Below are 10,586 nucleotides of genomic sequence, written 5' to 3' on the forward strand. Positions count from 1 at the left end.
CTGGTCACAGGGAGGTCAGTTCTGAAGGCTAAGCCCAGGGCTGTTTACCAACCACCACCCCTCCTCCCCAGCTCCCCAGTGCCCTTCACCATAGCACTCATGCCTGCTAATGCTTCTTAAGTTTCTTTTTTAATGTGTTCACTGATGATTCTGTTGCTTTTTCCATTAAAATGTAAGTTTCACAAGGGATGGTTTCCCCAGCACCTAGACTATTACCTGGCCTAACTGTAGCCACTGAGGGGATGCATGGTGGAATCAAAATAAACAAGTGATTGACAAATGCTTACTTCATTCCAACTGCTGTGAGCATGAGGAAAGCAAAACAGCATCATAGGAACTTGACGGGGGAAAGGAGGTATCCAGCTAAATTCTACCTCAGTTTCCCCTCCTGGACCTCCAGTTCTCTCCGTTGTTAAGAGAGCACGGCCACTCGGATGCCTGGATGGTGTTTCCAAAACAGCGGTTTTTTGGCCAGCCTCATGGCCAGTCTCCCACCCAGCCTGGAATCGTGGAGCACCTGCACATCCAGCTGGTGCAGACAAGAGGGATCTGGCCCTGAAGCCAGCCAGACCTACTCTGGTTCAAATACTGACCCTGTCCCTGACCAGCTGCGTGATCAGCCTCGGTTTCCTCATTTAACATGAGAAGTCACAATCCCACCCTTGCTGTGAGGGTGAACTGAGAGAGTGTGATACAGCAGAGAGAGTTGGGCAATATTAACTGTTCCTGGTACTGATAAATGAGCTCTATCATCCTGCTGGGGAATGAACCCCCTCTGGCCCTTGACCCTGCCCAGGCACACACCTGCACAAGGTAATGTCCGTAAGGCTTGGGCTTGCTTCGGTCGCCTGAGAAAATGTCATAGGGGCCACGGGTTCCGACTGAATGGGCCAGGAATGTCTCGATGCCACTTTTCAAGTGGTAGGTCCCTGGTGCCAGACCGCTCCCCTAAAGCAGAGCAGAGATGACAATCCCAGCAGGAGAGAAGTTGAGGCAAGTCCACTGCCCTCTCGGAGTTTCCGTCTCCCCATGTGCCCTGGAAGCTTCCCTCCGGGACTGTGCAGAACAGTGAGTGAGGTCTGGTCAGGGGAGGGGGGTACCTGATGAGCCAAGGGGGGCGGCTTGTTGGTCATCCTGCCCATGAGGCCCTCGGAGTGGGACCGGTTCCATGCATTCTCCTCCAGCTTCGTGTAGGGGTTGCCCTTCTCCCCATAATTTCCAGGGCCTGGATAGAAGTTTTGGTGTGGGGAGGGGCACATAAAGGCCATCAGTCCCACTCCTTGTGCTGAGTGCATCTGAGGAAGAGACACCTGGAACCCCTAACCCTGGGAAGGGAACAGGTCTTTCAGGGCCCCTGAGTGTTAACTGCCCCCCAACACACAACATTGCTGACCTGCGAGCCCCCACCATTGCTCAAACCTTCAGTTCCGAGTTGAGCATTTCCAGCAGGGCCCCACTGCCTGTCAACTTTATCTCCTACTGCTCCTCCTCCACCCCACACCTTGGTCCAAGTCGGCTCCTGGCTGTTCCCCAAACACCTGCCACCCTGTCCAACTTTCTTGCCTTCGCTCACTTATGCTTTTGCTGCCACCTGGAATGCACTTCCTGCCTTCTTAGACTTGGAAAATTCTACTGCTCCTGCAAAGCCAGCTCAAATGTCATCTCTCCCAGGAATGAAGCTTTCTCCCCCTATCACTCCAGACAGTTGCTTACTCAGCCTTGCAAATTCCATCCTTTCTACCCGTGCTACGGGCCGACACTTGCACACGTGCCTTTTTCACTCTACTGTGGGCAGTGCTGTGACCTGGAAAGATCCGAAGTCCTGGGCTCAAATCCTGCTCCCTAGCTGAGTGACCTGGGAATTCCTTCTGAGCTCCACAGTTCACATTTGCAACTTGGGGATAATGATACTTTCCTCCAGGATAGTGGGAGTAAAGTTAAATAATGCCTGTAAGGCCCCCTGCACAGTGCCTGGCACATAGTGGACATCAGAAGATAAGTCAGGGTGGGGTGGCTGTCTGGGGGGTGGGGGTGGGCAGGAGACTGAGAGGTTGAGAACTGTGGCTGGGATTACCAACTAGGGGACTGACTGCCAGGGTCACAGAGGGTGGGCTTTGTGCATGGAGGGAGGAGAGCCACTCGGCAGTGCCGCTGGGTGGATGGGTAGGGACCCAGGAAGATGCCTGCTGCAGTTCTGCAAGTTTTAGCCACACGGGGTCACTGCTGCTCCACAGCCGGCTTGGCCCTGCCCACCCTGGGGCCCTGGAAGCTGGCCCTGGGGTGCAGCAGAGAGCCTGGCCTGGAACAGGGTGTGCTGGATGGGACAGGGGGCTCTGCTGGGCAGGGCTGGCCCAGGGTGAGGACAGTGGGGACAGAGGAAAGAAATACGTTTGAGGCAAAAGCACAGCCCCTGGAGATTGGATGCAGAGGGGGAGGTAGGGAGAAGAAACGAAGTGCTGCCAGGTTTTTGGATTTGGCAACTGGGGGTGCCATTCCCAGGGAGAAGAGCAGGCCTGGGGAGATGCTGAGGCCTGGGGCATACAGCGTTTAAAGTGCTTGAGGGCCCCGGGGTGGGAGATCTGGAGGCATTGCATGGAAATGTGACTGGGTGCAGGAGATCTCCCCAGGGTGAGAAAGGTAGGTGCTGGGAAAGAAGGACCATTCAGGGAAAGTGATGGTGAGGCAGAGGAAATCCTGGATTGTGGGGACCTGGGTTCTCAAAGCTAGAGGTGCACAGAGGAAAGGAGGTGGTTGGCAGCACCCAGTGCCCTGAAACCAGAGGAGGCAGCCTTGTCTTTGACCCGGGGGGCTGGAGCAGAGGACTCAGTGTGGGCCGACAGCCCCATCATCCCCTCTGGGGAAGGAGTCGTGGGGTCCCAAAGCACTGCCTGCTCAGACGATGCTTTCAGACTGGCAGTAGAAGGGGACAGCCAGGCACCAGAGACCAGAATAGGCCATTGGGTGCCCAGGCCAGGTCTCACAACAAAACACCACTGAGCAAAGCAGGTCTGGGACCATGAACTCCCCAGGGACTGCCTTCTGCACCCTCCAGGGTCCATGCTGCCTGACCAGCCCTGAGCCCAGGACAGTAACTCGGAGAAATCCTGAAGTGTCCTGCTGAGGTGGTTTCAGGAACGGATATGGGGACCGAGGGAAAGAAGCAGCAGGTGGAAGGGAGGAACAAGCCACAGCACCTTCACCCCACTCAGCACTTGAGCCTGCCCTTTGCCCACTCACGCCTCCATTCATTCAACAAACACCCACAGATGCCCCAGTGCTGGGGGCTGGGGACACGGGAAGAAAACAGACAGCTTCAGACTGCGTTGATCTGTGACCTTAGACCCTGTCGTTCACTCAGAGTCAAGGAACAAAATCCAAGAACTAAACAAGCCAAGCCTATGGGTATAGTGCACCAAGTACTTGGGCGACCCCTTGGACTCAAATTCTGTTTTTGCAACTTCCTAGCTCTGTGCCCTTGGGCAGTTAATAACTTCTGTGCTTCAGTTTTCTCATCTGTAAAATGGAGACAATGATAGGGCCTACTTCATAGGGTTGTCACGAGGGTTAAATTAAGGAGTACACAGCAAGTGCTTAGAACAGTGCTTGGCACATGGGAAATGCTATGTGTCAGCTATTATTACCTTAGATTCGAAGGTAATGATGACTCATTTTTAAATGCCTCCAGGCACTAAGTTGCAGCTAAAGCTTCTGCACTTGAAATTGTATCCTGACCCCTGAACGTGGCAAGGAGTAGTTTCTAGCCTTCATAGAAGGTTTAGCATTAGCGAGGTGTGAGAGCAAGGCCCTGGCTTTGGGGTTGGACATTCCAGTTTACCCGCCTGCCAGCTATCCAGCCTGGGGCAAGGAGCTTACCCTCTCTGAGCCTCCAGGGCCTCATCTGAAGTCATGGTAAAGAGTTAGAATGTTTTGGAGCCCCTGGCATTTGGTAAGCATGCATGCACTTATTCAGTCCACAGATACTGATGGTGTGCCTACTGTGTGCCAGGCACTGCCACGCCCTGGGGATTCTGCTGTGAACGAGCCAGGCAGACATGGTCCATCCTCAGGAGCCGATGCCCAGGGGTGGAGAGACGATAAAGGCATGACCACAAGAGGGACTCCTGGGAAAGGCAGGTGAGGAAGGCTTCCTGGTTGCCCCATAGAAGTGACCTTGGAGCTGAGCATGGAGCGATGGGTACAAGTCCCCTAGGTGAAGGGGTTGGAGGTGCAGGAAGGGCACTCCTGGCAGAGGGAATAGCAGGAGCGAAGCCCAAGTCAAGAGAGCAAAGAGGTGGGTAAGTGGAGGCTGGAGAGGAGGAAGGGCATTCAACCAACTGCAGTGCTCAGCATGGGTGTCACTCCCTGCCTGCTCCCTCATGACCTCACTGACCTTGAACCCCAGTGTGACCCTCCCAGCCCACAATGCTGCCACTGCAGCCCTCCAGCCAGCATCATCTCCTGCCTGGATGTGACTCTAGCCCCCATGACAGGGTGTTCCTCTAAAAATGTAATTGGTCCTTCTGCCATCAAACCCTCCACTGTCTCCCCCATCCCACTTGGAATAAAACCCAAAGCCCCCACCTCGGTGGCAAAGTCCTCAGACCCAGCCACTCACTTCTCTGCCCTCTCGCCTCCCCTCCAGCCCACTCCTCTCCAGCCACACTGACCTCCTGCCTGCTGACTGAACCTGCCAAGCAGGTTTCTGCCTCAGGGCTTTAGTTTTTGCTGTTCCTACTGCCTGGAATGCACTCCCCACAGTCCTGCAGGTCTCAAATGTCACCTTCTCCAAGAGGCCTTCCCTGACCACTCTCTATAGATTGCCACTCCATCATTCCATCTCTTCTCTGTCTCACTGTTCCTTACGGCACTGATTAGATACGTATTTGTTTCTTTGTACTGCTATCTCCACCATCAGGACATCAGCTCCACAAGGGCAGGGACCTTGTCTTCATCTCTGGTGGATCCCCAGGGCCCAGAACAGCACATGGCACTTAGCAGGGGCCCATCGTTATCGGCTCAATGGACAGATATATAGACGAATAAAACTGTTAAGCATCTAATGGGTGCCAGGCTCTGTGCTGGGGACGCAAAGATAAACTGGATCCACCCTTGCCCGCAGGGAGCTCCTGTTCTGGTGGGGAAGATGGATACAGGTATATGATATATGACAGCCAGTGGGCTCAAGGCTGTGGCACTGGGCAGCAGAGAGCCAGAGGAGAGACTGGACAAGCTTGGGGAGCAGAGGGTACGAAGAAGGGTGCTTCCAGCCACACTCAGGCTGAACTTACAGACAGCGGAGCTTACAAGGACTCTACTCCATACATGAGAACACCTACCCCGATGAGTCCTCGGAAGCGAATCTCCCCAGAACTGAGCAGCCCGCGGGTGCTACATGGTTTCTGCTGCAGCTGTTCCAAGAAGTCCTTGAAGTTGTAGGAGCCGGGCCCCAGACTTTCCTCCTGCTGCAAGAGAAGAGAAGAAAACTTTTAACTTGGTAATGTCCACACAGGACGGAGCCTGGGGATGATGGTGTTCCTTAAAGGATGAGCCCCGCCTGGCCCTGAGAGGACACCAAAGGCCGTACTTGGAACAGCCACAACTGAACAGGAGGAGAGCTGCTACCTGGAGGTGGAGCGGAGGCGTGGCCCTAGCGGTCTCACCTGCAGCCGCTTCTCTCTCATGATGGCCTGGTACTGGAAATGGGGCAGCTGGGTCAGCCGGGTGGCTTCCTGGGCCTTGGCCCAGCCTGTGCTAGCCTCCTTCTTCAGCTTCTTCTTGCTGAAGCAGGTCTCCTTGGAGCTGTAGGTCCCAGGTCCTATGTGGGACTAAGTCAGAGCAGCAAGCCCCAACCAAGCTGCCGCGCCAACCTGGGGCAGGGGGCAAGCAATGCCCCTCTGTGGCCCCCGCCCCCAGCACCCAGCCTGGTAACAAGGGGCTTGATACGTAAGGTGCAACCATGACATCCTCATCTCATCACAGCGACTTCTACCCTTTGCCACCCTCTTCTTTTGTCCTCACAGCAACGCCAACAAGTCCCTGTTATTGGCCCAATTAAAGGTGTAGTAACCCGTCCAAGGGCCCTCAGCTAGTCTGTGGAAGAGCCAGGAAGGGAGTCCAGGTATCTGTGGCCCCAAACTCGTGCTCTCTTCACTACAGCCATGTGTTTATCAAACACGCCTGAAGCGCGGACTCTAAGCCATGCTCTGTGCTGCAGGCTGGGTGCATGGAGCTCATGGATCCCCGGGGCGGGCACATGGGCCATCCACCATGCTGGGGGCCCTTGGAGGGGCAGCGGCCAGACCACGTGGCAGGAGTCTGGGAAGTGGACACACTCACCACTTCGGTGGAAAAATGCCTGGAGTATGGGGCCTCCGTGAAGGTGCTGAATTTCTTCCGGTTGGGATAAACAGCGGAGACGTCAAACCTAGGCAGGGACAGGAGCCCAGTGAGAGCCCAATACCTGGCATCCTGCCCCTGGCTTGGGCAGTTCAGGGACCAGGTAGGGGCACGGGGGACAGGAGTTGACTTCCCAGGGGAGGTGGCTTTGGCACTGGCACACAAAGAATGAGTAGGGTTGCAGTGGCTGGGAACATTCCAGAACACTGCCCTTGTCCTTGCTGGTTCGCTCTACCAAGGTATCTCCCCTCCTGCCTGCCTCCTCCCCCCACAACCCCTTTGCTCAAAAGTCACCTTCTCAGTGCAATCCCCACCCTCCAGCGTTCCCCAGCTCTTCCTCCCAGATTATCTTTTCTCAGTAGCCCCTATCACTCTCCCACATTTTCTATTTCTTCCTTCTGTCTATTAGCAACCCCCAACCACCCCTCCTCCACAAGAGCGCAAAGTCCATGAGAACAGAATTTTGCTGTTTTGTTCACTGCTGCAATGGCCAGACCCTCCAGCTGTGCCTGGCACATAGCAAGTGCTTTGTCGGGGTTTTGTTTTTAACGAATGAGCTGAGTGACCACCGGGCCTCTCTGAGCCTTGGCAATGGTTTTAAATAACTTAATAACGACGGGAAAAGAACTCCGGGCGGCGAAGGGCGGCAGGTATGAGGGGCAGAGAAAGTCAGCCTTCCCCGGTTCACGGCCGCCGCCCCCCTCCCGCTTCAGGCTCCAGCCCCCTGTCGGGAGGACCCTCCCTCCCCGGCGCTGGGTGACTGGGGATGGGGCCGGGTTTCCTGGGAGTTGAGGGGCGGCGGGGCTGCCTCGGACCCAGACGGGGCCGCCCCCCGCCGGCACCCGCCGCACCTGGCGCTCTGCACCCCGAAGGGCGCCCCGCTGAACCACTTGGTGGCCATGGCGCCGGCCCGCCCGCCGCAGCGAAGGCCCGAGGGAGCGCCGCCTCCTCTCCCCGTCGCGGGACGCCTCGGCGCCCCGAGTTCGCTGCGCCGCCGGGGCCGCTGCCAGGGCAACCCGGGCCTTGTGATCTGCAGAGAACTCTGCGCGCGCGTCGGGGTCTACGCGGCGCCTCTCCGCACCGCCCCCGGACTTTTCCCTTCTTTTTTGCACCCTTTCAGGGCTGCCTTGCCAGAGAGCCTTCCCTGACCCCTGCAACTCTGATAGCCCCTCTTGGCGGTTACTGTGGATGCCACTGGATCGGGTTTTAGAGCCGTCGGTTGACCTGTGTCTGATTTCTCACTTTAGCCCAGAGCTCGGCACAGGGTCTGGTGGAATCGAGGCGCAGGAAGTGCCTCTCAGTGTTCACCTTGTGCTGATGGGAAAACTGAAGCCCACAGCGTGGGCATGACTTGAGCAAAAAGGGCATCTTCTTGGAGCTGGGGGCAGGGAAGGAAGGGGAAGAGAGAAGAGGAATGGAGAGTGGAAAAAGTGGATGGAGCTGAAGTAAGGCTGGAGAGAAGGAGGGAGCAGGTTGCAAGGACCAAGTCAGACTCATCCTTTCCCCCAGACACTCCCTGACACGCCCTCTGGGCAGACACTGTGCAAGATGTCCAGGGCCCAGACATGGTCCCTGCCCTCCAGAGACTAGTGGAAGAAACACTGACCACACAGTGTGGTCAGGCCTATGAGAGAGGGAGGCCTCTGGCCCAGCCTGTGGAGGAGGAGAATTCTGAACCCAGCATGTGTACAACATTGCCAGCTGAAGAGGGGAGTTGAGGGTATGCGCCCCCCAACAGAGCAAAATTTGCTTTCTCTTCCCTCGTCTCCTCTTTCCCCCACCAGCACCCCATGATCTTGCTATGAGATTGTCTAGTATCATCTCCCATGATCACCTTTGATCCTCCTAAGGGCCTTACAGGAGTCAGCAGAGGTGGGAAAGAGAACCACACCCTGTTCAGTGATAAGACTGAAGCCAGAGAGAGGCAGGACTGGAGTCCTACATCCAGCTGGTGTGGCAGCTGGACCAGGGGGACAGTGGGTCTTCTTCCAGGCTCCAAGCCATGCCCTCTGACACCCCAAGCTGGCATTTAAATATGAATCCAGACCCCCAGCACAGCTGGGAGCTGGACTCTCGAGTTCTGGGCCTGGCAGAGCATCCACACCACACTGCGGGGCTGGTGGTCAGAGGGGTCAGACCTCAGGGACACGTGCGCAACAGAAGCCCCCAGGTCATCCAAACACAGGCCCAGTCCCTTCCCAGTTGCGTGACCTCTGACGAGTCACTTCCTTCTCTAAGTCTCAGCTTTCTTACCTATAAGAAAATCCTTGTCTTTCCAGATTGCTGAGGACTAAGTGAGGTAATTTAGAAAAAGCTCCTGGCATATAGATCCTTAACAAGCAGTCATTCACAGTCCTTGGAAAGGAAACTTTCAAAACACCTGAGTGCAAGAGCTGTGTCTTTCACTGTATGTGTGTGCATGTGTGTGTGTGTGTGTGTGTGTGTGTGTGTGTAGATGCAGCTCCCCAGGGCCTGGTGGAGTACCTAGCACATAGCAAATGCTCAGTACATATTTGTTGAATGACAAGTGAATATATAAATGAATCAAATCCAACTTCCCAGTGATGCATAAATCCTCAAAGTGACCCACATTTGAATCTTGACTCTGCTGCTTCCTAACTGGTGGCCTTCGTCAAGTAACCCTAGCCCAAGCTTCAATTTCCCCATCTGTGACATGAACATAATGACTTGATTCCTGGAAGAGCTGTTTTGAGGTGGCAGTGAGGTGTAGATGTGTACATTACCAAGTCCTGTGGTCTGGGGAGGCCCTTGGACCAGCCCTGGTCTGCTCGGGGTGTTCTCAGACTGGCCCATACTGGCCTAAGCCCCTTGGTTCTAGGGCTCATGGAGGAGTGAGCTGAGGGTGTAGACTGGGGTCCTTCGGTCTGGGTGTTCTGGCTCTCAGGCAGGCCAGAGCAGGCCAGGGTGAGTCAGCTCTGCAGCAAGGCAGGCTGCACCAGTCAGCCCAAAGCCTCATCCTCACAGCAACTTACCACAGCCATTAACTCATCCTATAGGTACTATTGCCACCCCTTCCCACCCCAATTATACAGAAGAGGAAACTGAGGCTCAGACAGAGGACATAACTTGCCCTGTTCACACTCTAGTGAGGTGTAAGGTCAAACAGCAGATACAGGACTCAAAACTAGGTTTGGAAGCTCTGTGGCTGCAGAAGTTTCTAACCCATCCAGACTCCAGAGCCTTCTGTTGTGTCAATGGAGGCAAGTCAAGCTTTCAGCTGGAATTGCGGCCTCTGTGATGGGGTTCAGTAGCTGCCTCCAGTCCTCACCTGCCATCTCTTCCCCACATTGTATAAGTTCCAGCCACACGGGGCTGCCTTTTTGTCTCTGGGCCTTTTTGTCTTTCCTATGCTTAAATGTCCCCTATCTACCCTCCCCACTCAACTCATACTCATCTTCTCAGGGTCAGACCAAAAGCCAAGCCTGCTGGGAATGCACCTCTGATCCCCCTAAGCAGGTGAGAGCACAAGTTTCATCTCATCATCACCAGCAACTTACAGGAGAATTTTTTTATTATAAATTATTAAATTTAATTAATTTTATTTAAAAAAACTGACAGGTGAAAAATGGCACCAGAATGTTGTCATTACTAAAATCAAATATTTTTCCAAGTTGACTAATTGGCTATTTTTCCTGTTTTGAAAATGCAGGTATATTTTGGGGGTCTCAGGAGACCAGCCCAGGGGGAAGAGAAAGAGGGACTTGAAAGTTCAGACCTGCTATGAAATGCAAGCATTACAGGACCAGGCAGTCTATGCCGCAGGGAGCACAGTTCAGCCTCCAGGCTGGAAGTTAGGGACGGACTCTAGTCCTAGCAGGGAAGACTCATGAGAACAAGAACTGGGTCATGGGTTGAGGGCCAGGGTGTGATGAAGACCAAGAGGGAGGAGTAAGAGTTGATATTTTTCCAGAGGCGACATTCATCAGGTTCACCCATACCTGCCCTGCCCAGGGTGGAGGGGTTGTCATCATCATTCCACAAAGGAGGAAAGTAAGGCACAGAGGGATGGCAACTCATCCAAGATCACCCTTTATTAGAACAGGGGTTAGAACCAGCACACAGAACCCCAGAGTCGTTCCACGTGATCCACAGCTGAGCAAAGAAGAGGTGATGAAATCCCAACTGGGGAAGCCTGGTAAATAATGGTCAACGAAGAGAGGAGGGAGATG

At 54.7% G+C, this 10,586-nt stretch overlaps 1 protein-coding gene across 1 annotated transcript in view; it reads right to left on the reverse strand.

Moving 5' to 3' along the window:
• LEXM (lymphocyte expansion molecule) overlaps nucleotides 1-7,363 on the reverse strand; it is a 38,104-nt gene extending 30,741 nt beyond the window's left edge. Inside the window, exons 1-6 of the mRNA XM_037827130.1 lie at nucleotides 7,248-7,363; nucleotides 6,337-6,424; nucleotides 5,661-5,825; nucleotides 5,338-5,462; nucleotides 1,101-1,239; nucleotides 805-948 (exon numbers count right to left, since the gene is read on the reverse strand). Of these exons, the coding sequence (XP_037683058.1) occupies nucleotides 805-948; nucleotides 1,101-1,239; nucleotides 5,338-5,462; nucleotides 5,661-5,825; nucleotides 6,337-6,424; nucleotides 7,248-7,297 (711 nt within the window). The 5' untranslated portion in view covers nucleotides 7,298-7,363. The remainder of the gene's footprint in view (nucleotides 1-804; nucleotides 949-1,100; nucleotides 1,240-5,337; nucleotides 5,463-5,660; nucleotides 5,826-6,336; nucleotides 6,425-7,247) is intronic.
• Nucleotides 7,364-10,586: the final 3,223 nt, after the last annotated feature.

Source organism: Choloepus didactylus, chromosome 2 (genome assembly GCF_015220235.1).
Source record: "Choloepus didactylus isolate mChoDid1 chromosome 2, mChoDid1.pri, whole genome shotgun sequence".
In the NCBI taxonomy this organism is placed as follows: domain Eukaryota; kingdom Metazoa; phylum Chordata; class Mammalia; order Pilosa; family Megalonychidae; genus Choloepus; species Choloepus didactylus.